The sequence below is a fragment of the Acinonyx jubatus genome, chromosome D4 (genome assembly GCF_027475565.1).
Source record: "Acinonyx jubatus isolate Ajub_Pintada_27869175 chromosome D4, VMU_Ajub_asm_v1.0, whole genome shotgun sequence".
In the NCBI taxonomy this organism is placed as follows: Eukaryota; Metazoa; Chordata; class Mammalia; order Carnivora; family Felidae; genus Acinonyx; species Acinonyx jubatus.
Window position 1 is genome coordinate 21,201,048 of NC_069391.1, and position 27,960 is coordinate 21,229,007.

At 42.1% G+C, this 27,960-nt stretch overlaps 1 protein-coding gene across 5 annotated transcripts in view; it reads right to left on the reverse strand.

Moving 5' to 3' along the window:
- Positions 1–27,960, reverse strand: part of SNX30 (sorting nexin family member 30) — a 116,219-nt gene that overhangs the window by 76,125 nt on the left and 12,134 nt on the right. The window contains exon 1 of one of the 5 annotated variants that reach the window (XM_053204781.1): positions 437–1,600. The exons of the other annotated variants lie outside the window; for them this stretch is intronic. Within the exon in view, the coding sequence (XP_053060756.1) occupies positions 437–681 (245 nt within the window). The 5' untranslated portion in view covers positions 682–1,600. Of the gene's footprint in view, positions 1–436; positions 1,601–27,960 lie in introns of those variants that run through there. 5 annotated transcript variants of the gene reach the window in all.

Below are 27,960 nucleotides of genomic sequence, written 5' to 3' on the forward strand. Positions count from 1 at the left end.
TGTGGCAAGAAGTCAGTTTCCCCCAAAGTCATATGAAATTTTAATAACCATAACAGAGAGAAAATGTATTTAAAACATTTTAAAATGATCAATCTGAATTGCTGTAAAGTACTGAACTAAACAGTGTTCAGGGACAAAGGAGAGGACATGAACTATATGGTAGATGGCATTATCATTTGCAGTTATTAACTTCCTTCCTGTACAGGGCGTCTGGGTGGCTCAGTCGGTTAAGCGTCCGACTTCAGCTCAGGTCATGATCTCATAGTCCGTGAGTTCGAGCCCCACATCAGGCTCTGTGCTCAGAGCCTGGAGCCTGCTTTGGATTCTGCGTGTCCCTCTCTCTCTGCCCCTCCCCTGCTCATACTCTGTCTCTCTCTGTCTCTAAATAAAAACATTAAAAAAATTAAAAAAAAAAAAGAAGACTATACATTCTTACCATTGCCAGGTGACTGCCCACAGGGAGGGCACATCTCCACCCCACTGCCTTCTGGTTTGGCTATGTGACTTGCTCCGACCAATGGCACATGAGCAAATGTGACACACATACCAGATGGGAGCAGACACTATTAGAGCCGCTGCATGTTTCCACCAGCTCTCTAGTTCTCTCTCCTCTGCCCTGAAGCTGGCATGACCCAACTGGGGCTGCTCCTTCAGAATGGAATACTTGTGGACAAGAGCCATAGTGACTGACTCATACCCACCGACACATACCGTAACCTAGAAATTAATAATGTTTGCTGCAAACCTTTGAATTTTTGGAGTTACTACCACAGCAAGGCTGACTAATACATATAATTATACAAATTCCTATATAATTTTTTTAAATCTAGATATGGAATAGTGAGATGAACAATATGAAACTTTAAGATGTAGAAACATATCTTTTTTTTTTTCTCGTAAAGTTATTCAAATACATCTTAACTCTATTTCCTAAGTTCCAGGACCCTACTTGCTTATTAGCAGGAAGCTCAGTGCTCCTTCCTTCCTACTCTCTGCCCTGGAAACCCTATCACAAATATTCTCCAAAACCTCAAGGTTGCTTGCACAAGTATCTCCAAGTTCCCAAGACCCACAAGTCTGCAGTTTCTAGGTTGGCATCTTCCCTGAACATCTTACCTTTTCTAGCTTTGGATTCTTGACAGTTTCTTTTTCTTCCTTTCTTTCCTTTCCTTCCTTCCTTCCTTCCTTCCTTCCTTCCTTCCTTCCTTCCTTCCTTCCTCCCTTCCTCCCTTCATCCCTTCTTTCCTTCCTTCCTTTTCTTCTTTTATTTTAGAGAAGGGGGGAAGGACAGAGTGGCACAGAGAGAGAGAATCTTAAGCAGGCTCTCAGAGCCTGACTCAGGCTTCAATCCCACAACCCTGGGATCATGACCTGAGCTGAGACCAAGAGTCAGGGGTGCCTGGGTGGCTCAGTTGGTTAAGCATCTGACTTCGGCTCAGGTCATGATCTCATGGCTCGTGGGTTCACACCCCACATCAGGCTCCTATACTGATAGCTTAGAGCCTGGAGCCTGCTTCGAATTCTGTGTCTCTCTCTCTCTGACCCTCCCCTGCTTGCACTCTGTCTCTGTCTCTCTCTCAAAAATAAATAAACATTAAAAAAAAAAAGTCGGATGCTCAACCAACGGAGCCATCCAGATGCCCCACCAATGGAGCCATCCAGATGCCCCTGGACCATTTCTTATGAGGTAAAGACTCTTCTTTAGACATGGGTTAAGAAACTACCTGTTTCAGGGTGCCAGGGTGGCTCAGTCAGTTAAGCATGGGACTCTTGATTTCTGCTCACATTATGATCTCACAGTCTTGAGATCAAGTCCCATGCCAGGTTCAGCACTGGGTATGGAGCCTGCTTGGGATTCTCTCCCCCTCTCCCTCTGCCCCTCCCCTGCTTGAGTGTGTGCACTCTTGAAAGGAAGGAAGGAAGGAAGGAAGGAAGGAAGGAAGGAAGGAAGGAAGGGAGGGAGGAAGAAAAGAAAGAAAGAAAGAAAGAAAGAAAGAAAGAAAGAAAGAAAGAAAGAAAAGAAAAAGAAATCACCTGTTTCAAAGCTTTACTTGTAGATTAATAAAGCTGTTTAGAAACTGAAAATATTTGCCTAGATTTTCTATCAGAAAACCTGCCCTTCAAGTAAAATCCACTGACTGGCTTCATGCAAAAGAAGGCCTCCAACGAGAACACAGTGAAGCCCAAATGAAGGAGCACAAGGCTACATTCTTAGGCTACATTGGCTAAGATTCCAATGCTTTTTCTAAAAATCTCCAGGCTAACAACCACTTCTCCAGACATTCTTGTGATTCTTAGGAGCAAGGGTTTTTCTCCCATCCTCAGATGAATTTAAACATGACCCCTTTTCATTCCTTCTAAGGAGGAAACTCCGTTTCAACCACATATTGAACACCTAACACACATTAGCTCAAGTGCTGATGCAGAGCTACCACACAAAAACAAAAGGGCCACCAAACACTTTAAAAGTGTTTCAAGGACTCAATCCAGCTGGGCGAAGGGGCATGAGAACCTCTACAGGTGCAAGGCAATATAAGTCCTAATGCAAAACAAAGGAGGGGGACAAAGGATGTTGGGGCAACGTGAGAAGGAGAACAGTTTTGCCCACTGTTGTCTCCCACAGGCAAAACAAAGCTGTGGGAGACCAAGCTGAGAAATCACAACCCTTGAAGGAGGAGAGGTATTTTCAAAAGTCTGTCCCCAACTGAATGGTTACTATGACTCATAACACAAAGGTTTTGCCTCTATTGCTAGCCAGGTATGTGCAGGCCATCTGGAGGACTCAAAAACCCAGGAAGGCAGCTTTCTAAAAGTGTGGGTTAAACTGACTGGGTGGCTCAGTCAGTTAACTGAGTCTTGATCTTGGCTCAGGTCTTGATATCAGGGTGGTGAGTTCAGGCCCTGTGTTGGGTTCCACGTTGGGCATGAAGCCTACTTAAAATAATAATAATAATAATAATAATAATAATAATAATAATAATAAAATCAAAATGTGGATTAAATCTCCCCAAAAAGCACATATTCAAAGAAAATGTGACTCTCCCTAAAAACCTGCTCTTTTTTGCCCATCTTGACCTACTCTATCAATTAAAAGCTAGGTAAAGACATTCCCCCACTGACGTTTCTGCATCAAATTACACAAGGGTCTGGGGCATAGAACCCCTCAGAGACCATCCAAGTTGTCTGAGTCAGATATAAGAAAAGCCTTAGAAGTGGCATGCATGAGGTCATGTAAGTGGAAATGCCAGGAATCCAGGTCTTTGGTCTCTATTCTAGGGTCGTGCTATACAACCTAGATGCTTCCTCCTTGTATCTTACATAAGAAGGTGAGTGATGTAGACAAGCAGAAAAAAGATCAATTGAAAAAAACTTACATTATGATTGGTAATCAACAGAGGATAAGTGACATTTCATAAAGATCAGGAAGTTAATCTACTGTGATACTGTCTAAGGTCCTCCTTTATACGTTCTTCCTACCCAAACCCACTCCTTCCACTTTGGTCTGTAACAAAAGAAGCAAAGAAGGAAGATCTGAGCTTAGAGTCCAAATGACCGGGCTTGCATTCTGGCTTTGCTCCGTGCCAGGCCTGGGGTAAGGCACCCAATCTCTCTGAGCCCCCATGTCTCCATCTAGACATGGAGGGTGTACATATTAAAGAAAAACCATAACGTGCCTAGAAGAACCCCTCAATAAATGTTGGTTCTTTCCCATCCTTCGCGAATATCTCTTAACTGTACCATTCATTCATCTTACAAAACCTGGGTCTAGGGGCACCTGGCTGGCTCAGTCGGCAGAGTTGTGGGTTCAAGCCCCATGCTGGGTGTACAGATTACGTAAGAATAGAATCTTTAAAAACCAAAACAAACACCTGGTTCTGATTTTCACATTTTCGTGCTACCATGTGACACAGTACTACACATCTGGATGTGCTCCGTATTCGATGGAACAAGTTAAAATTTAAAGAAGGGGCATTTTTGGTTTTCAGAACAAGGACTTGGAGGAAACAATATACTATACATAGCTGAATATGTACTAGGTGGCCAAATACTTGTTGATTAACCGTCTTTCCAGACCAAACATTTTCAAAGGCAACAACCTTTCAAGTGAGAAGCAGAACAAGGCAGGACTCAACTACCAACAGCAAGTGCCAGGGGGCTACTGTGGAGTCCACGCTTACCGCCCACACCCCTCGGCTATGCTTAAAAAGCCTAGCACACTGGGGCTCCTGGCTGGCTCAGCCAGTGAAGCATGTGATTCTTGATCTCGGGGTTGTGTGTTCCAGCCCCAAGTTGGGTGTAGAGAGGACTTAAAAAATAAAATCTTTAAAGAAAAAAAAAAAAAGCCTTGCACATTTAGTAAAACTAAAAGTGTCCTTGCCTCAAAAATTACTTCAAGTATACCATTCCTTTCTAACAGGGACTCTTTCTCAGGAATGCATAAGCACCGCATGCCAAAAATTTATGTGCAAATTTCTGTGTGTGCACATGGGAATTTGAATCCTCCTTCAGAGAGAACCTACCATTTTTAGAGTCCCCAAAATACCCACGGGGAAATAATAAGCACTGTGGATTCTAAACTCCTTAAATTAAAAAGAGGAAACAGAAGTACATTTCAACTTCCATGAGCTCCCCAGCTTCAAACTGCCATCTTGTAAAGTACCCTCACATGCCATGATTTGTGACCCATATACCCTACTTTTGGGGGTGGAGATATTCTTAAACCCTCAACCCAAACCTAAAACTAATCTGAGACGAGAATTTGTTAAATTAGAAAGAACTATGTGACTATATTCAAACAGGTCACGCTTGCTGAAAAAATGTTTTTTAAAAAAGATGTTTATTTATACTTGAGAGACACAGAATGTGAGCAGGGGAGGGGCAGAGAGAGAGAGAGAGAGACACAGAATCCGAAGCAGGCTCCAGGCTCTGAGCTGTCCGCACCAAGCCTGACACAGGGCTCGAACTCACGAGCTGTGAGATCGTGACCTGAGTCAAGGTCAGACACTTAACAGACTGAGCTGCCCAGGCGCCCCCCCAAAAAAAGTTTTTACCTCATTGTTTTTCTCCTTGTACAGGATGCATACATAGTATTCTCTCAATACGACTTTTGTGGCATTCAGCACTGTCGTTTTGATTCAGGAATCTGCACTTTACCACAAAGGAGCTAAAAACTTTTTCTGTGGACCTCTTCAAAGCCTGAGAAAAGGTTTCCCCACAGCATCCCTTTGAGAAGGCTTAAGTGTGTCCGGCCCTTACCCCAAAGTGCAAATGCATTTCCAGACTTGAGATCCACCTGGCTGCTCCAGATCTAATTCTCACATTCCTGCTGACGTGACTCACACCGGATGTGAGGGATTTCTTTTAATTCCCAAGGTTAATTGATTCACTGGCATAGAAAAAGGCACTCAATAACTGAGAGTCTGATCATAGTCTAAACAGTAAAAGAAAAAGCAGGAATAGAACATCCTAAACCAAAACAGCTCAAAAGAGTTTTGCAACTAAGTAACCAGACAAGGAAAGCAGAAAAATGACAGGAAAGAGGGGCATCCAAGAAGAGGGCTTTAACAAGGTCAACTGGCCCTCTTACGTGGGTGTTCCCAGCTCAGAGGCAGAAATAAGCCCTCCAGGTAGCAGCAGGGGGACAGAAACAGAGGAAAGAAAAAAGTCAAGGAAAGAATGAGGAAAAACATCTCACGACCTTATGAGCATCATGAGCCTACAACGAGGACCAAATGTCGGATGTGGGTGGTTCCCATGTGGCAGCGTGGCAATGGCTGTGGGATATCCATCTACACAGAGAGGCAGGGAGGCCTGTCCTGAAGCCAATATGCAAGAGATCAATAAACAGCAACGATTTCTCAAGACGTCTTTCTTTACTCTTAACACATGCTAGGGAAGAACGTCAACTGTCCGAAGTGAAGATTGCTATTTTTTTAGCTAAGGTTGCTGGGCAGGGAAGGAAGGGGTGCTGATAGATTAAAGGAGAGCACACTTTCCTCAAAGCCACTCCTTAGGTATAGCTGTTGTCTGACAAAACTTAGCTAAAGATCATATTCCTCTTTTACACATAATTAAATGCTTTAAGCATCCTTCTTCAAGTAGTAAAAAAAAACAAAAAAACAAAAAACCTTGATTGTCTCTACGAGATAGCAGACAGAATGGGGCAAAATAAAGATCACTTTCTCTTTATTCTATAGACCAAAAGAGAGATGTTTTCCAACACATGGGGGATTCAAGTAGCCTAATTACCACGGCACTGTACTCCACCACGAATCAGAGGATATAGAAAGAAAAGTCTATTCATTCATGTATCTGTCCAAATAAACACAGAGTTCTCGCTAAGAGCCAGGTACTACCTAGATGCAGGGGAAAGCAAGCCGGGAAGGGATTTACTTAAGGAATCGAGTGTTAGGGCGGGGCATGGGGTGCGGCACAGGCCCAGGACAAACAACAATGGGATATAATGTGATCAATGCAGAACTACGGAGAAACCCCACCGTGCTCCAGTCTTAGGGAAAGCGACGGTAACTCTGCCTGCTGAGGAAGGCTTCAGAGAGGACAGTCCGCCTGGGCTTCGTAGGATGGTGGGAGTCTTGGCTTAAAACTCCAGCTCTCCTGGGGCACCTGGGTGGTTCAGTCAGTTGAGCGACTTCGGCTCGGGTCATGAGCTCATGGTTTGTGAGTTTGAGCCCCACATCAGGCTCGCTGCTGTCAGCCTGGAGCCTGCTGCTGATCCTCTGTCTCCCTCTCTCTGCCCCTCCCCAGTTTGCTCTCTCTCTCTCTCTCTCTCTCTCTCTCAAAAATAAACAAACATGTTAAAAAAAAAAAACAAACAAAACTCCAGCTCTCCTAATAGCTATGTGGCTGCAAGAAAACCACTTAAATTCACCAGTGTTTGCTGGAAGATGGCAAGACCACCCTGTCCGGGTGGCTAGGCTGTCTGGAGAGGCTTGAACATGTCTGTATAAACAGTGAAGAGCCACTTAATGGAAGAGAAAGGCGTTCTGGCATGGAACTTGCCATGGGGTGAGGTGCAAAGACACAGCTGGGGAACATCATCGTGGACAGGACGTGGTCATGAGCCATCCAGGGGGAGCCGCAGGTAGGAAACAGGGCCTGGAAGGCAGATGGGCTCCAGACTCTGAGGGATCTTAAATACCATGCTTAAGAATTTGAGGTACACCCTGTAGGCAATGGCTAAGCGTTTAAGCAGAAACGTGGCAATCGAACGTTAAGTTTTACAAAAAAGATCTTGGAAAAAGCACAAGGATTAAGAAGGGAAAGAAAGAGGAGATCAGGGAGGAATCGGTTCAGGAGCTGCTGTAATTGCCCAGACACACTCGCCCTTCCGAATGGTACTGGAACCAGGTGTAGATGCCCATGGAAAGGAAAGGACAGATGAGAAGCCAACGCTAAGGTTGGATGGCCAGGGAGATACTCTGAGGAATGTTTCCTAGGCAGAAAAATCAGTCTGGCCACACTAGGGGGGGCCGAGGGTAGGGGGCAGGGTGTCATGTTTCAAACACATGTAAATTACAGAGGATTAGAAACTGCTGCAGTTCTAGCAAAATCAAGGAAACCCAAGTTCAACAGCCCTGCGTGCTGCCCTTAAATCCTCGGAGCCCAACCTTAGGTCAAGAGGGCAAGTCCTGTCAAAATGACTGTTCAGCAAAGACTCAGACCAAGGTCACCAGGTACCTGACATTCCTACCCACATGGGAGCTGCCTCCCTGGGTGGATTCCTCCCACTCACCTCCGGTCACCTGCTTCAGTGATACCTGATCCAAGTCAGTTTTCCACTGTCGCAAGCCAGCACCCCTCACTGCAGGAACTCCCACGGGGAGCCTTACGCCATTGTCTGTTTAAGGAGGCCAGATGGACAAACAGCCCACAGGCTGTCATCATGGCCCAGCTCTGACACCTGGCCAGAGGGACACCTCGGGTCATCTGAACCAACCCTAGGCAGATGGCAAAAGGTGGCCAACTGAGCACCATGGAAGCCTGGGCTACGAGTTGACCCAGAGACAAAACACAGCTCCCAAATAGAAAGCAAACTCTTAGGGCTAAGAAAGATGACAGGACTTGGAGACACAGCCACCTACACAAATACCTCTAAGTCAAATGCAGGGAAGGTAAAGAAATGAAATTTAAGCTCATACTCTCTGCCAGGCACTATGCAAGCTTTAACCCTTAAAATAACTCATTTAACCTTTAAAATAACGCAGGGGTGGGGTAAGGAGAAAGACGTGAGCTTTATTATCCCTGTTTTCCTATAAGAGAACAGATCCAGGGAGGTTACAGGATGGGCCCAAGATCACTCAGCCAGGAAAAGGCAGAGGCACAGCTCCAAGAGTCCATAGCAGAGGCTAACAGCCCTCCACTACCCACCCCCGTGTCATAGATTTCATTAAATAGGCACCTACTGGACAAGAGACCCCCACTACCACCACATGTGCCTTAGCATCTGCACCAGCACCTGGTGGTAAGCAATCCTTCGTAGGTCGTTTCTTAAAAATAATTCCTGATCCGCCAGTGTCAGAGAAATAAATGAAGCTACTTCTCTCAAAGGATTTTAAGAGCCAGCCAGCTCCAGAGAGAGCCAACACAAAGGAACAAAACCCACTAACAAACAGCTCCATCTGCCTGTCAGTGATCTCCATGGACTCCAGAAAAATAAAACAAGACCCCACCACAGCTTCTGCACTTAGAAATACACCTGGGTGATTAGATACCATTGTGCACGGGCACATCTGGCTTGAACATTCAGTGTTAATGCAGGGAGTAAGGGCTTCTCATCCCCAGAGAACTCTGGGGTAACATAGACCCTGCCCAAATAGCTTGATGATTCACCCTGTCATTCCTGAAATTGGCAGAACAGATCTGAGTTAATACATGGTAACTATGGAACTTCAAATAATGAAAGAAAAGATTATTCAATAAATACTGATGGAGAATTTGGTTAGCCATTTAGAAAACAATTAAGTTATATCCTTCTCCAATACCAAGAGCAAAAATAAATATCAGGAGTAAATATCATAAAAAGTAATAATATATGATGATTTAGGGTACTTTGTGTTTTGTTTTGTTTTGGCTTTTTTTGAGAGAGTTTAAGAGCGAGAGAGAGAGAGCATTTGCTGGGGGGACCGAGAAGGGGGCAGAGGGAGAGAAAGAGAGAATCTTAAGCTCAGCAGAGCCTAATGTGGGGCTCAGTGCCACGATCCCGGGATCATGACCTGAGCCAAAATCAAGAGTCAGATGTGCTCAAGGGGTGCCTGGGTGGCTCAGTCGGTTAAACTTCTGCCTTTGGCTCAGGTCATGATCTCAAGGCCTGTGAGTTCAAGCCCCACACTGGGCTCTGTGCTGACAGCTCAGAGCCCAGAGCCTGCTTTGGATTCTGGGTCTCCCTCACTCTCTCTCTCTCTCCCCATCCCCTGCTTTCACTCTCCCTCTCTCTCAAAAATAAATAAACATTTTTTTGATTAAAAAAAAAGAGAGAGAGACGCTCAACTGACTGAGGCACCCAGGTGCCCTATATATGACAATTTATATCGGGTTCAGCAAACTTTTTTTGTGAAGGGCCAGATAGTAAATGTTTCCAGCTTTGCAGGTCATACAGTGTCTGTTGCAATATCTCAAGCTTGCTGTCGTAGTCCAAAAGCAGCCATAGACAGTAGGTAAATGAATGAGTGTGGCTATTTTCCAGTAAAATTTTACTTGGGGGGTGCTCAGGTGGCTCAGTCGGTTGAGCGTCCGACTTTGGCTCAGGTCATGGTCTCGCGGTCCCTGAGTTTGAGCCCTGCATCAAGCTCTGTGCTGTCAGTTCAGAGCCTGGAGCCTGCTTGGGATTCTGTGTCTCCCTCTCTCTCTGCCCCTCCCCCACTCACTCTCTGTCTCTCAAAAAATGAATAAATGTTAAAAAAATTTTTTTTGACTTGGACACTGAATTTTGAATTTCACTAATTTCCACATATCATGAAATACATATTTTCCCCCAGCCATTTAAAAATGTGAAAACAACTTTTAAGACTGATGGTGTCAGGGGTGAGGGATAGGGGAGGACTATAAAAGGCCAGCGGGAGGGAGCCTTGTAGTAATGAAACAGTCTGTATCTTGATTGCGGTGGTCCTGGTTGGAAATACCTACACATGTGGCAGAAGTGCACAGAACGAAGTATATACATGCACCCACACACAAATGAGTGCATGTAAAACTGGGGAATGTGAATGAGTTCTGTGGATTATACCAACGTTAATTTCCTGGTATTACTAAGATATTTGTGGAGGAAACTGGTTAAAGGGCACCTGGGACTTCCTTAGACATTTTTGGTAACTTCCCATGACTCTATAATTATTTCAAAAAAAAAAAAAGTTCTTAACTCATGGGCTGTACAAAAACAGGTGGCTGGCCAGATCTTACCTCTTAGCCTTAGTTCGATGATTCGTGACTTACATGAAGAGTACATATAATCCTATGCTTGGGAGGGGCTTTCTAAGCCCAAAACCAAAAGCAGAATCCGTGAAGGAAAAGACTACAAGATGAACATATTTTTTTCTCTACATCAAAAACACACAACTAGTAAAAATGAAAAGATAATAGCAAACTGGGAAAAGAATGTGACCATATATAAACATAAGTTGTTTGCTTTAACATATTAAGGGTTTTGAAAATCAACTTAAAAAAACAGCCTGATGCAAAAACGGACAAATGGATGTAAACATGACCAATAACAATAATTACTCTGTATCAACAGCAAACAAAACAAAAATGAAAACTAGATATTTTTCCCATCGAATTGGCAAAGATTAAAAAAATTTTACCTCTGGATAAAACAAATAATCCAGTTAAAAAATGGGCAGAGGACCTAAACAGGCATTTTTCCAAAGAAGACATACAGATGGCCAACAGACATACGAAAAGATGCTCAACATCACTCATCATCAGGGAAATGCAAATCAAAACCACAATGAGATACCACCTCACACCTGTCAGAATGGCTTAAATCAAAAAAAAGAAAAAAACAAAACCCACAAGAAATAACAAGTGCTGGCAGGGATGTAGAGAAAAAGAAACACTCATGCACTGTTGGTGGGAATGTAAACTGACACAGCCACTGTGGAAAACACTGGGGAGGTTCCTCAAAAAATTGAAAGTAGAAATACCATATGATCCAGTAATTCCACTACTTGGTATTTACCCCAAAAATATGAAAACTCTAATTCAAAAAGATATGCACACCATATTTATTGCAGCATCATTTACAATAGCATTTACAAGACATAGAAGCAACCCAAATGTCCATCCATAGATGAATGATAAAGAAAATATGATATGTGTATACAATGGAATATTATTCAGCCATAAAAAGAATGAGATCTTGCCATTTGTGGCAACACGGATGGACCTAGAGAGTATTATGCTAAGTGAAACAAGGCAGACAAAGACAAATATCATATGATTTCACTTACATGTGGTATCTAAGAAACGAAACAAATAAACAAACAAAAAGCAGAAACAGATCCATAAATACAGAAAACAAATTGATGGTTATCAGAAGGGAGGGGTGGGGCATGGGTCACATGAGTGAAGGGGAGTGGGAGATACAGCTTCCAGTTAAGAGATGAGTAAGTCACAGGGGAAAGGTACAGCATAGGAAAATAGTCAGTGGTATTGTAATGGTGTTGTGTGGTGACAGATGGTGGCTAAACTTCTGGTAAGCATAGCATAATGTACAAACTTGTTAAATCACCATGCTGTATTCCTGAAACTAATGTAACATTGTGTGTCAACTATACTTGGATAAAACGTGTGTGTGTGTGTGTGTGTGTGTGTGTGTGTGTGTGTGTGTGTTTACGTATCAGCAAAAAATATACATATATATATATCTCCATACGTGTGTGTATATATATATATATATACATATATATATATAGGTACGTATATACATATATATACGTACATGTATATATCCGTATATATACATGTACGTATATGTATAAATAGTCATCAGCAAAAAAAAAACCCTAAAAAAATCTTTTAAAAATCTTCTAAAGCCACACTGTTTCTCCTATACCGCACTAAAAAAATACTTAGGACAACTAGAAAATAAAATGTCTTTTTCAAAGCTCTGTTCAGAGTCAAAAGAGCAAGGAAGGCTTTTGTAAACAAGAAGAGAGAGCATGGGCTGAATGACAATACTCGGTTTAGGGGAATCTGTGACAGGTTGAACTGCCTTAGCTACAGAGAAAATGTTGACAACAGAACCGATGTCCCCTTCTTTAACCTTTAGCCATGCCTCAGTGTCACTGATACTCACACCAAGGACAAAAGTGCAGGAGACACCACCCACATCCATTTGTCTTCAGTGTCTCAATGTCCCAAGTGCTTTTCCTCTGTCAGTTGTGACTATTGGCAGACGGTAATCTTGATAGCCACTGTATTTCATCTCACTATGGAAATTCAAGCCCCAGGAAAGTAGACAGCCCTCAAAATCACCCAAGGAAGCAAGGGACACAAACGGCAGTTGGCCAAATGCTGTGCTGAAGCAGTGTGAGAACATTTTTAATGCTATGCACATCTCAGACAGAGGCATGGTGTGGATATGTCCTGGGATGCCTTCTTCCTTCTTGTCCACCTAGCCAATGCCCATGTGTGCTTCAAGACTCGGATCCAAAAATATCCCTGGTAAGATGTGTTCTTTCTCAACCCACCTCTCCATCAACAGTCCGCCAGCACTTGCCCAGTATGGGTTACATATCTCTCACAATGCTGTCAACGGGCCCCTGGGCCTCGCCCTTTCATAACACTTGTCTTTCGCACTATCATCGCCTGTTTACCTACCTGTTCCTGCCACGGAACCCTAAGGTGTGAGGAACTATGGACCTGGTATCAGTTATCTTGGTATCTCAGCATGGTGCCTGTGGCAATTCATATCCCACATGCTTATCTGCAGCGTGAGGCGGCTGCTTCCCCATCAAGAGCTGGAGTCCCTCAACCCACCCTGTTCCATCTGCGCGGACCCTATGCTTGCTCTGACCAAAAGAACAGCGCAGGAGTGATGCTGCATTTCCTGTCTCTTGGAATGCTCATTCTTGGGACATGTCCTCCAGGAACCCGTCTACCACACTTTGAGCAGCCCAAGCCACGTAGAGATGTCACTCTAGTCAACTGCTAGCCACAACTGTGTTATCTTAGGCATCCAGTCCGGCTGAATCCTCAGATGACCACATGAGAGACTTCCAGCAGGAACCACATAGCTGAGGACAGGCCACTCGCAGAACAGCAAGAGATAAGAATAAATTTGTGTTTTAACCTACTTCATTTTGGGGTTGTTTGTTAAGCAGCAGTGCATAACCAGGATAATATCTGCGTGGTACACAGGAGGTACAAAATGAAAGAACAGTTAAATCAGCTCCGACATAATATATGGCACAGAGCAAACAATTTAGTAGCTGCCGCTATCATTAAAAATTGGTTGGATAGAGAATAAACAAGGAGAGAAACTGGTTAAAGGGGCTATTACACCCCTGCCAGTGGAAAGTAATGAGGAACACTAAGTCCACAATGGTGGTGGCTGAGCCCTGTGTTTGCTGCTCGTGTCACTCAGATCCCAAGGAAATGACAAAAGAAACATAAAATAAGAATAAATTCATTTAGGGGGCGTCTGGGTGGCTTAGCCGGTTAAGCATCCGACTCTTGATCTCAGCTCACGTCTCAATCTCAGGGTCATGAGTGCAAGCCCCACGATGGGCTCTGGGCTGGGCATGGACCCTATGTAAAAATAATAATAAGTAAAAAAAAATTTTTTTAAAGAATAAATCCATTTAAAAAGCCATCAAACAGGGAGGTATGCCATCAGTCAAAAAAAATTTTGAGGGGCTTCTGTACAAGGTACAGCAGACAGGATCAAACCTACAGAAAAATCAAACTTAGCCAGAGTCGAGAAACCAAAACCAAAATGGGCCACAGTGGGAACCAGGGGATACAGTAAGAGATGGGACTCACTGCACAGGGCCTGGGGAAGAAAACCCAATTCAGAAATGACAGCGACTCATAGCAGGAGCGGGCCCTGAGATGGTTAGGGGGGGATGATGAAGTGCAACTTGAATAAAGAAAGGAGGAGGCATACTTTGGGATCAGCTGTGAAATTCTCCATCTGTAGGGCAACTCTGGCCCTACTTCCTCAATTAAGAGCAGTCCATCTAGGGGCGTCTGGGTGGCTCAGTTGGTTGAGTGTCTGACTTTGGCTCGGGTCATGAGCTCACGGTTTATGGGTTCGAGCCCTGCGTCGGGCGCTGTGCTGATAGGTTGGAGCCTGGAGCCTGCGTCGGATTCTGTGTCTCCCTCTCTCTCTGCCCCTCCCCCGCTCGTGCTCGGTCTCTCTCATTCATTAATGTTAATGAATAACATTAAAAAAAAAAAAAAGAGTAGTCCATCTAGCCTATTGTCCTTTATCAGCCACACACCCTGACAGGAAGGCCACCAAGAGTAATTCCAAGTGTCTCTTCTCTATCCTCTCCTTACCTCATTCCTTACCTCCCCACCCAATCACTGCAGTCAGGACAAAGGCCATAGAGTCTCTGTGCACTGCTTGTGCATACCTATGGACATGTTTATACACACACACACACACACACACACACACACACACACACACGTATGACCACACAAATACGCACCCCAGTGGCAGCACAAGAACAAAGTCTCGTTGTGTGAGGCAACAGCATGTGCCTCTCCAAGAAGGTAGAAGCAGCAGGCCCCCCATGTGCAGACCAGAAACTCCACGCACTCCAGTCTACAGGCGGTCAGTTCCTGCCCTAAGTCAACATCCTCATCTTGGACATCACATTCTGAGAGCAGGTCCAAAAACGAGCGCTAAAACAAACGGAAGCGAGACTAAATTTAAATTGAGAAGTAGAAATATTGGAAGGGAATGAAATAAAAAATGAATCCATCATTCAGAAGACCAAATCAAAGAATCCTCCCAAAAGACTGAAAATATAAATGATAGAATGAGCCAAGAAAAAGTGAAGTCCCAAAAAGGAAAGACTAAAATCCAGACGGTCCTTTTCCCTGAAAAGGGGAATGAAGAATGAAAAGGACATAGACAAAGCAGTAAAATTGAAAGGGCTTCAAGGGGAAATACCTAAGAAAAATACACCTCTAAATAGCAGCAGGCTGGTGAAATTTCTAAACTTAGGAAGGAAAAATCTAGAAATATGTGCAAGATTAGGTAAAGAAGAAAAAGAATCACCAGCACAGACTTCTTATCTGGGAGTGTTAAGTGCTAAACCCACTGAAAAAATGGAACGCTATGCCATCATTGAAAGAGGAGCAAGATAGGGGAAGAAAGAACTTTATGTCCCAATATGGAACAATCTCCAAGATCTATGGCTAAGCTTAAAGCAAGATACAAAACACTGCTAAAGTATGCTACTATTTGAGTTTTTTATTTACTTTTTTAATTTTTAAAAAATGTTTATTTTTGAGAGAGAGAGAGAGAGAGAGAGAGAGAAGAGGGGCAGAGAGGGAGGCAGAGGATCCGAAGCAGGCTCTGCACTGACAGCAGAGAGCCCCATGTGGGGCTCAAACTCAAGAACCGTGAGATCATGACCTGAGCTGAAGTCGGAGGCTTAAGTGACTTAGCCACCCACGCACCCCTACCATTTGAGTTTTTTAAAAAGATTCGATGTATGCATTTTTATATTTAAACGTAACATAGGTCTCTAGAAAGTTTCTCCAGAAACTGGTAACATTAGTTGCCTCTGCCGAGGGGAACCAGCTGCCAGAGGAAGGGAGGTGATGGGCAAAAGGGAGACTTTACCACCAGATAACATTTTGTTATCTTCTGTATTGTCTGCCATTTGGATGCATTGCCTACACACAAGAAAATCTCAGTTTCAATCTCTCTCTTTTGCTCTCTCTCCCTCTCTTACACAAACACACACACACACACACACACACACACACATATACACACATAAATTTAAAGTAAAAATACAAACCACAGAGTAGAAGAAAATATAATACATGTATCTGACAAAGACTTGTATCCAGAATATATCAAGAGCTCAGTAAGAATATATATGTAGTGGGTAAGCGCACACACACATATATACACACAGGAATATTATTCAGCCTTCAAAAAGAAAATCCTGCCGTTTGCAATAACATGAATAAACTTGGAGGACATTATGCTAAATGAATTAAGCCTGACACATAAGGACAAATACTACATGATCCCACTTATATGAGAAATCTAAAACAGTCTATCTCACAGAAGCAAAGACTGGAAGGGAGATCGCCAGGGGATGGGGGAGGGGAAAATAGGGAGGTATTAGTCAAAGGGTACAAAGTTACAATTATACAAAGTGAATAAATTCTAGGGATCTAAAGTACAGCATAGTTGCCTACAGTTAACAATACTGTATAGTATACTTAAAATTTTGCTAAGAGCAGGGCGCCAGGGTGGCTCAGTCAGTTAAGTGTCCAACTCTTGATCTCACCTCAGGTCTTGATCTCAGGGTCATGAGTTCAAGCCCTGAGCTGGGCTCCGTGTTGGGTGTAAAACCTACTTTAAAAAATTTTTGCTAAGAGGGTAGATCTTACGTTAAGTGTTCTTGTTACAAATAGTAATAATAGTATTAATAATACAAAGAGGGTGGGAGAAAACTTGGAGGTGATGGGTATGTTTCTTTTTTAGTAGTTTTATTATGTTTTATGTATTTTGAGAGAGAGAGAGAGAGAGAGAGAGAGCATGTGAATAGGGGAGGGGCAGAGAGAGGTAGAGAGAGAGAGGGAGCCTAAAAAGGCTCCTCACTTTCCGCGCAGAGCCTAACTCAGCGCTCAAACTCACAAACCATGAAGTCATGACCTGAGCCAAAATCAAGAGTCAGATGCTTAATAGACTGAGCCACCCAGGCAACCCTTTATTGTGTCTTTCTAAAAATTTGTCCATCCCATCTGAGTTATTAGCATAGAATTGTTCACAATATTCCTTTATAATGCTTTTTTATTTCTGTTAGTTCAATAGTAAAGACTACTCTTTCATTTCTCATTTTAGTAACTTGAATCTTCTCTTTTTCTTGGTCAATCCTGCTAAAAGTCTGTCAATTTTGTTGATTTTTTTTCCACATAACCAATATTTCGGTCCCATTAATTTTCTGGTTTTTTTCTACCCTCTAGCCATTCCATTGGTTTCCACTCTAATCTTTGTTATTTCCTTCCTCTGCTTGCTTTAGGTTAGTTTGCTCTTCTTTTCCAAGTACAGTGGCTTAATTTTTAATAGCCCCAAACTGGAAACAACCTACATGTCCATTAATGAATGAATAAACAAATTGTGGTACATTCATCCAGTGGCATACTGACAATAATAAAAACAAGCTACACGTATAATGATATGATGAAGATCATTATGTTGAGTAAAAGAAGCCAGACACAGGAAAGTATATATTTTATGTTTCCAAATATACAAAATCCTAGAAAATGCAAACTAACAATAGTGACAGAAAGCAAATCAGTGGTCACCTGGGGCTAAGACTGGAGGAAGGGATGGACTATGAAGGGGCAGAAGAAAACCTGTGTAGATGATGTTCTGTATCTTGAACGTGCTGACAGCTCAGAGCCTGGAGCCTGCTTTGGATTTTGTGTCTCCCTCTCTCTCTGCCCCTCCCCCACTGCGCTCTGTCTCTCTCTCTCTCTCTCTCTCTCTCAAAAATAAATAAACATTACAAAAAAAATTTTTTTTAAGCAGGCAATGGAGCAACTTCTATTTGTGTCTGAAGGGGAAAAACGCAGCCAAATTACCACTCAGAAAAGAGTAACGTATATTATTCAGGTGTTGTCATATAATGTATATCATCCAAGGTTTCTCTTTTAAGTTCAGTTACTCACAGACATAATGTAGCATACTGAAAAATAAATCAGAATAAAGCCTTGCTCAAGAAGGAACACATTAGTTTTTAATGGAGAGCTGATGTTACTGTGAGGTTTGATGCAATTAAGAAATGAATTAATAAAATAGAAGAGGCATTAATTTAAAAAAAAAAAGATCTATCATAATCAGGAACTCAAATTCAGGATAATTTCAATAAAACATTGAAGGGGAAGTAAAAGCAAGCCCAAAGTCTTTCCTGTTCTGAAGAAAATTATAGTTACTAATTAAATCTTGCCTATAGTAGAAAAATGTAAACATTGGTCAAAGAGAAACAGGAAATAGAACTTGGGGGAAAATAAAATTGAACAAAGCATACCTGATCAATCCAACCAAAGTCAAGAAATGGAGAAAAGGGAGGGAAAAAAGGACAGAATAAACAGAAAATAATAAATCTAAAACACCATATAAAACATTATAGCAAACTTGCATGCCTGAGTGGCTCAGTCAGTTAAGCATCCGACTCTTGGTTTCAGCTCAGGTCATAATGTCATGGTTTGTCATGCCTCTCACATTGGGCTCTGTGCTGATAGCATGGAGCCTGCTTGAGATTCTCTCTTTCCCTCTCTCTCTGCCTGTTCCCCGCTCGCGCTCTCTCTCTCTCAAAATAAATAAAGCTAAAAAAAAAAAATTAGCAAACTGAACGCAAACCAAGTAAAATTCACCCTAAGTATAAATGTAAATAAGGTTCAGTATTAGAATCAATTAATTATATTAATTCATGCAGAAAAATCAAATTACCATTTCCATAAATGCTAAGAAGGCATTAAATCCAAATTCCACTCCTGATTTTTTTAAATAGTAAGTTAGGAATTTAAAAAACTATTAATTTGATAAGAAACCAACAGCAAACTTTTATCTAGTGAGAAAATACTTAGTACATTCCCTTCAACATGTAACAACATAAGCATGCCCTCACTATTTAGAGTATCCATTGGTCCTGACCGATGCAATAAAATGGGGGGGGGAAATCTTATTTGAAAGGAAGCATTGAATTGCAAAATATATTAATCCCTTTTTTTTCTAAGTAGACAATGAACTGAAAAATGATTTGAAAGGTATTATGAATTCAGTAAGGTGGCTAGATGCAAGATAAAATTACAAAAATCAATAGCTTTCCTACATACTGGCAATAAGCTAGAAGAGAACAGCAACAATTTTGATTTTAAACCTTTATCTTTTAATTTTGGGGTAGGGGAAGAGAAACAGGAACCTGAAAAGCCCTGAAATGCATTAGACTGTCTCAAGAGGATTTGGCTATAAGCACCTAGAACAGTGCCAGGCACTAGATAAATATTTGATGAATAAGTGAATGGAATATGAACTTCCTGATTAAGTCTGGTTCTTCTCGTCTATTTCCTTTGGGAGGGAATTCTCTTTTCATACCAAATGAAATAAAACTTTCTTCTCAAGGTATATAGCTCACATATCAAAAAGATTCCTCTTTTGCTTTTCAGCATCGTGTTGAATGAGCCAAGAGTGATTCACTTAGTCAAACAAAATAAAAATCAAATAAAAAGAGGAAATGAAAATGTCTACCATAATCAGATCATGGTAATAATCAGATCAATTGTAATGTAATAGAACGTAATTGCAAATATTTATTGTAGGCTATTTATTTGTTAAAGGTATCTACAATTTGGCCTTGGAGTCATACTTTATAAAAAATAATCCTAGCAAGGACTCAAGATTTTCTTTACCACAATTTATATACTCTTCTGAAGAACTGGGTCTATTTTTTCTGTTGTTTGGTAAAAATCCTTCATCATACAACCTTGCGGTAATAGAAAGCATTTTCCATTTCTTTCATCTTTTATTTTCTGAATATTCACACCACAAGATGCAACTATCCTTACCATCAATATCTATCAATAATAGGCAAAGAATACTCTTTATAGTCATCTAAAACATGTTGCTCATATCAGTAATGAAAATCAGCTATGAGAATGGTTTTGGGGACCCATAATGCATAATCTCATTAAGTTAGCAGAAAACCTTATGTGGTTCGCACTATTATTATTCCCATTTTATTGACAGGAAAACAGAAGTTCAGGGCAGGTAAGTTACTTGCTAGCAGTAAGTGACTGTATTAGGATTCCCTTGACTAACTCCAAAGGCTCCATTCTTTCTACTTAGCTGCACCTGCTTTGAACCTACATTACTCTAACATCTCCAACGTAAATTCTAAATTTCTTTACATAGAGTACCTCCTTGCTTTGGAAACAGGGGTAGCAAATAAACTTTATCCACTCAGCTACTGGTAATACTATTTCTCATGATTAACAGATCCTCTTATCCACTTACTGCAAAATCATAAACCTATAGATTGATGTTTTCTTGATTCATATATAAATCAACAGCAAGACTTTTCCCTCAGCCTTATCATAATTTAATGACAAAGAAAGTTTAAAATGAACAGTATTGTGTTTTTGTTTGTTTTAAATTAAGCAGCAAACACACCAAGGTCAACACTTGAAAACATACTCATATATATGATACCAAAGCTGATCTTTGTAAAATGTAAACATTGCTTCCATAATTTATAATCTTGGGACGCCCTAATACATCTTTAATAAATGTGACCCTTTCCACTCAACACTTAGCACTGGACACAGCAAGGTCCAAGAGAATAAGAATGATTTAAGAAAAACAAAACAAATAACAACAACAACAAAGGCAGTGGCTACCTTGTTCTTCAGAGTCAGCTGAAAGTGGAGATGTGACCATTTTGCTCAAACCATGGCATTTGAGACACACTTAGAAATCTGTAGCTGTGCATGTTAGCCCCAAATTTGGATTTCATTCTGTCTAAAAGCCTACACAGTCTAGTCTATCCATACTGTATAAGACAATTTCTAGGTTACTCAGAAAGTTTCACAGACCTAAATAATGAGCCATGTCTCCCCAGGAGTATTGGTTACACCAAGAGAATTAAGTCAACTCAATTGTACCACCTAACAAAGAGATGTCAGTCTCATCACTAACATAACCACCTCTCAGTACCACTTTTTCCATTTACACTTGCTTGAAAGTTGGCCATCCCTCTCTCTAGGAAGCTACAATGAAGCCCAGGTAAACCATTCACCAAGATAAAGACTGTGATCAGGGAAACTGGGAAGTACAAGAGCTCCCATCACTGGACTGAAAACACAACATCCCCTCCTCTTTCACTGAGACAGGCAATGGCCAGGGAAGCCCTTCTGGCAGGAAGGACAGAGGCAAGAGAGTGAAATGGGGGTCCAGGAAAGTCTGGACAGCCAGTGAAACAACAGTTGATCTGGACCAGGAAAGAAAAGACTTTCTTAACCCAGGAAAAAAAGGTAGCTCAAAAAACTGACTGGCCATCAGAAGAAAAGGGTAAAGATCACTCTGAGCTACTATTCACCTGTATTTGATCAGAACAGATGAAAAACTACCAGAAAAGCATTATCTCTTTTATCCCTTCAGTTAACAGCTTAGCCTTATCCCTTTTAGGTGTTGAGTAGTTACGGTTCAGTTTTCAAGCAGTGACAACATCCACATCTACTCAACAGAACTACCAGTGACAGTTTCATTTTCTGTGTTTGTCTGAAATTGGATCTGGGTTAGTCAGGGGTTGGTTAGTCAAATTTTTCCTTTTTAATCAGTATCAACTATTACTAACCAAATTAGAAAGAGAGTAGGAGGCTTCTTTCTACTTTGGTCAAATAGCCTCCACGGGAGGATGACTACACTCTCAAAGGGTCAGAACACGACCCTCTGAGAGGTAATGTTGCATCCTTCCAAGGCTAGTATGCACATTCACACCTACACTCATACACACACACAAACGATAGTAGACTACACAGTGTGTGTGTACCTTTTCTTTCTTTCCTTTTTTTTTTACTTAAAATATCTTGCCATTGTTGCATATCAGTGTATATAAGGCTGCCTTATTTATTCCCTTTAACACTGCATTTTGTAAATTAACACAGTTTACAAATAGCTCCCTACTGATGCATATTTGGGCTCTTTCTTATCGCCTAATATCAGAAATAATATTGCAACAAATACCCTTATAAACACATCATTTAGCACATGTCCATTAATTGAGTCAACAAACATGTGAGTACCCACCCCATCTTACGCTTTGCTCATGCCCTAAAATTATAGCAATCAGCAAATCAGATAGAGTCCCTGCTCTCAAGGAGCTTAGAGCACAGTGTAGGAGATATACATGTCTGACAGCAAACTCCCACTGGGCGAATGAGAGGAACTGATTTCAACCTTGGCTATAAATTAGAACTATGTACAAAAACCTTTTTTTTAATGTTTATTTATTTTTGAAAGAGAAGAGTGTGTGTGCATATGCACACACACACATGAGTGGGGGAGGGGCAGAGAAAGAGGGGGACAGAGGATCCAAAGCAGGCTCTGTGCTATCAGCACAGAACCCAATGTAGGGCTTGAACTCATGAACCATGAGATCATGACTTGAGCTGAAGTTGGATGCTTAACCGACTGACCCACCCAGGTGCCCCAAAAACCATTTTTAACAATATTGGTCTTGGGGCACCTGGGTGGCTCAGTCGGTCAAGCAACCAACTCTTGATTTTGGCTCAGGTCATGATCTCAAGGTGGGTTTGAGCCAGAGGCAGGGCTCTGTGCTGACAGCGTGGAGCCTACTCAGGATTCTCTCTCCCTCTCTCTCTGTGTCCCTCCCCCACTTGCATATTCTCTCAGCATACTGTCACTCGTGCTCACTCAAAATTAATAAACATTTAAAAAACAAACCAAAAAAACCCACAAAAACAAACAAAAAACAATACTGGTCTCTGGGCCATCCGAGATTCATTAGATCCAAATTTCTTGAGGTGAGGCCCAAACATCAGCATCATCTAAGAAGTCCTCTGATGATGTGAATGTTTAGTCAAGCCCGATAACCTTATTCTAAGACAGTGCCTCTCAATTTGTAATGTGCATACAAATAACTAAGGGATCATGTCAAAATGCAGATTCTGAGTCAGTAAGTCTTAAATTAGGCCCGAGATTCTGCATCTCCAATGAGCTCCCAGCTAATGTCAATGCCACTGGTCCACAGACCACACTTTGAGTAGCAAGGTTCCACAGTAATAGTAAGAGACACAAACACAGTGGAGACAAGCGTGGCAAGGGTGGGCAAGTGAGAATTCCCACAACATGCCAGGCAGCTCATGAGTGAAGCCATTTGGCAGGGACATAACGCCCTAGGAGAGGATCAGAGAGAGAAACAGGTACCAAACACAGAAGGCCAGGGCTTGCACCATCACTGTGTACGCAATGGGAGGTCGCCGCACGGCTTCAGAGATGTGAAATGACACAACAACACGGTATTTTTAGGAAGGTGAATTCAGGCTACAGTGGTCAGAAAAGAGTAGGCTGAGTAAAAGCAGGAAAATGAGATAAGATAATCATACATCTTAATTAGGATGTTGACTAGGACAATAGAAATGAAAACAGATATTAAAAAAAGACAGTGATGCTACATACAGGAAAGAGATACTTAAGAGGTGAGGCCAAGAAAGGTATGGTTTTAAGTACTCTTGCCACAGAGTGACTTTAAGGTGCTGAAAACAAGAATCCTAAAAATACTTGGGAAGATGACTTTGTAGCTAGACCAGAAGATTTGGGAATCCTAAACCCTGATGTGGTAGTGAAGTCCATCCAGAGATGGTACGGAAGGATAGCAACGGGCAGGGACCGTGACTGGGTGGACCCACAGTTGGAGTCGGAAGGAAAAAGAGGGGGGATTCAGAGAGGCAGGGGTAGACCAGGGAAGGACCAAGAGAGGACAGATTCAATTCATTCGATACATATTTATTAAGCATCTGCTAAGTGCCAGGCATCACGCTAGGGAAATAACAGCAGTGAACGGAATGAGACCCTGAGAAAAAAAAGAGAGTGAAGAAAAAAAAGGGGGGGGGAGGTTGGTTAACATCATGAGTCACAGAAAATGGGCACTCAACCAGTGGTCTGGAAACCTGGGTCCTAACCTCAGTTCTGCCATGAGCTAGCTGGGTGACCCTGGTCTGACCAATCGCTTCTCTCTCAGGGCCACAATTTCAAGTGAAAAAAGACGGTCCTGGATGGATGCCCTGCAGGGCCTCTGCAGCTCTAACTGCCTGGGACTCCACATCAGGAAAACAGCCTTTGCGGGTCTCTGCAGTAGCAAGCGGTAGGGGCAGACCTGGACCACAGACCTGGACACCGAGGCAAGAGGAGGCAGATGGCGAGGCAGATGGGAGAGGTGCGCAAAGACCGCTCATCCGAGGAGCCTGGCGGTGATGGGGAGAGTGAAGGCAGAAGCCAGCAAGCCTTGGGAAACTTCCCTAACAAGGGAGACTGGTATGGTGAGGACGAAGGCTGAAAAAGCTAGAAGGTGAAATGAGAGAAGAGACAGGAGCTAAGTAAGACACAGGAGAGATTGGTTTCATTCCCCGCCCCCCACCCCTTCAGAGGAAATGCAACATACAGTGCCTAGTATAATGCCTAATGTGTGTAAGTCCTCAGAAATCAGGGAGGGGGCTTGGGGAAGGATGCCAATTCTCTAGCAGTGATGGTGGTTAAGAAGAATGGGCTCTGAAGTCAGATAAAATTTGTTTTAAGATTTTTAAAGTCTTAAATCTCTATCCCCAACATGGGGCTCTAACTCACAGCCCTAAGATCAAGAATCCCACACTCTTCATACTGAGCCAGCCAGGCGCCCAGACAGACCCAAGTTCCCAGCCCCACCTCTCCTCTAGCTCTGTGACTTGGAACAAATTACTTCTCCTCTCTACATTTTCCTGGCTGTCAAAGGGGACCAAGACAGTAGCTATAGCATAGGGGAATGCACAGAGATGATACAGCAAGGCTCCCAACCAAAGTTAGTGTGCTGTAAATGTTAGCAGCGATTATAAGCATACCCTGCTGTTATCTCTGGGTGAAGGTGGAGATAACGGAGGGAACATATATGCTGGACACCCTCTATGGGAAAGAGGCCAGAGCAAAGGGAAAAAAAAGTAGAAGCAAGGGTTAGAAAAATGAAAAACAGTCTCAAGCACACATTAAACATGAAAGGCTGGGCATGCGGGGAGATACATTGTTTTTCTAGAAACAGGGAATGCTAGAATGTTGACAGGGGATGCAGTAGAGTATTCCAGGCAAGCGCCACCATCAACCCAGACTGGAGAAGCAAGCCCCAGGAAGCAGGCCTCATCACAAGCACACCCAAGGAATCCAATAGTCCTGACCTACAGCACTAAAATGGTAAACGGTAATTTTAACAGGACCTGGAAACCTCTAAAGGAGATAGTCAGGGCCGGCTCCATGGCCGTGTGACCTGTGCTCCCACAGGACTCTGCACTTAGAAGGGTTCTGCACCCTCAGAAGGGTTTAATGCTCTGCTGTCACCATCTTGAAATTCTTTAAAAAAATTTTAACAAGGGGACAAGCATTTTAATTTTGCACTGGGTCCCACAAATTGCATAGCCAATCTTGGATACACTAGTAAATAACATTCACCGTATTAACATATGCATAATAAAATCTAAGCGCTGAAAAATCATAATTTCCCATTTCTATCAGACCGGAAAGCAATTATTCAGATTCTCACTGAAATCCCAACATTGACCATTAAAAAGATAAAACCTGTAATAGGTAACCCAATGCCTTCTTCATTTTTTTTTTTAAAGTTTGTTTATTTTATGGGGCACCTGGGTGGCTCAGTCAGTTAAGCATCTGACTTCAGCTCAGGTCATGATCTCATGGTTTGTGAGTATGAACCCCGCATTGGGCTCTGCACTGACAGCTTAGGGCCTGGAGCCTGCTTCAGATTCTGTGTCTCCCTCTCCCTCTCTGACCCTCCCCTGCTCACGCTCTGTCTCTCTCTCTCTCTCTCAAAAATTAACTTTAAAAAAATTTTTAAATAATACGATAAAATAAAATAAAGTTTAATTATTTTGAGAGACAGAGAAAGCACAAGTGGGGGACGAGCAGAGACAGAGGGAGAGAAAAAAAATCCCAAGCAGAGCCCAATGCGGAGCTCGAACCCATGAACCATGAGATCAGGACTTGAACCGAAGTCAAATGCTTAACCAACTGAGCCACTCAGGTGCCCCAATGCCTCCTCCAAACATGCTTTACTCTAGAATTTCTTCAACTCAAAAAATCACTCTGACTACCCTTGTGGCATTCCATGTATACCCCTATCATCATCTTAAACTGCCACGCTTCACTTGTGTCTCTTCTGCCTCCTTTCCTGGGCCTTGACTGCCTAAAGGTAAGGTCATCTTGTTCATCTAGGTATCCCCCAGGTATGACACACAATAGGCCCAAATAAGGCTCCGAGAAATGAACAAAAAGTCCAAGTGCCCTTCACAACTGCTGATACAAGTCACGAAATAAACAAGATTTGCCTGACCAGACAGCGCAGAGAAAGGCTGCTATGTTGCACTTTTTCAGCATAGTTGCTGATGCCAGCAGAATGACCACACACCCAGTTCCTCAGATCACACATCTGCCCTAATGAAATAGCCCTAAAGAAGGCCTAGGCTTCCATGTTTGCAATAAAACAGCTATTCCACAAACATGTTTTTTCTAATTATAGACGTGTCCCAGACTAATGCCATTTCCAGAATTGAGATGTCTTCATTCCCAAGGAACATGCCTTACACAGCGCACAGAACAGAGAAGTCACTCAAATGCTTGTAGAATAAATTCATCTTAGAACTTCAACTATGAATATGATTTATTGATTTTAGTAAGAAATCGGCTTTCAAAGTATATATATGCCCTCAATGGGGAAAGGACAGCCTTTTCAACAAATGATGCTGGGAAAACTGGAAATCCACATGTAAAAGAATAAAGTGGGACCCTGATTTTACACCATATACAAAAATTAATAGATTAAAATGGATTAAAGACCCAAACCTTAGACCCCAAACTATAGAAATCCTAGAAGAAACATGGGAGAAAATCTTCATGACATTGGATTTAGCAATGATTTCTTGGCTATGACACTAAAAACACAGGCAACAAAAGCAAAAATAGACAAGTGGGATTATAGCAAACTTTATTTTTTTTAATGTTTACTTATTTTTGAGAGAGAGAGAGAGACAGAGTACGAGCAGGGGAGGGGCAGAGAGAGAGGGAGACACAGAGTCTGAAGCAGGTTCCAGGCTCTGAGCTGTCAGCACAGAGCCCGACACAGGGCTTGAACTCATAAACCGTGAGATCATGACCTGAGTCGAAGTCCGACACTTAACCAACTGAGCCACCCAGGCACCCCAGATTATAGAAAACTTAAAAAAATTGTGCCAAAGACACAAAGGCAATCTGTGGAATGGGAGAAAATACTTACAAATCATGTATCTGATCAGGGTTAGTATCCAGAATATAAAAAGAACTCGTATAAATCAACAATAAAAAGTCAAATAATCCAATATAAAAGTGAGCAAAGGACTTGAACAGCCATTTCTCCAAAGAAGATACGCAAATGGCCAGAAAGCATATGAAAAGATGCCGAGCAGCACTAACCATCAGAGAAATACAAATCAAACACAACTTCACATCCATTAGGATGCCTACTATCAAAATAACAAGTGTTGATGAGGATGTAGAGAAATTGGAACCTTTGTGCACTTTTGGGGGGGGGGACTGTAAAATGGTGCATCTGCTATGGAAAACAGTATGAAAGTACCTTAAAAATTAAAAACACAATTACCATATGATCCAGCAATCCCACTTCTGGCTTTGTATTTAAAAAAAAAAAAAATGAAACCAGGATCTCAAAGAGATATTTATACATCCATGTCCACTGCAGAATTATTTACAAGAGCCAAGGTAGAAGCAAACTAAATGTCCACCAGAAGATGAATGGATAAAGAAATGTGACAGACCCATACAATGTAATGTTATTCAGTCTTTAAAAAGAAGAAAATCCTGTCACATGCTACAACATGGATGAACCTGGAGGACCTTATTCTAAGGAAACAAGCCAGTCACAAAAAGATAAATACTACACAATTCTATCTATATAAGGTGTCTAAAGGAGA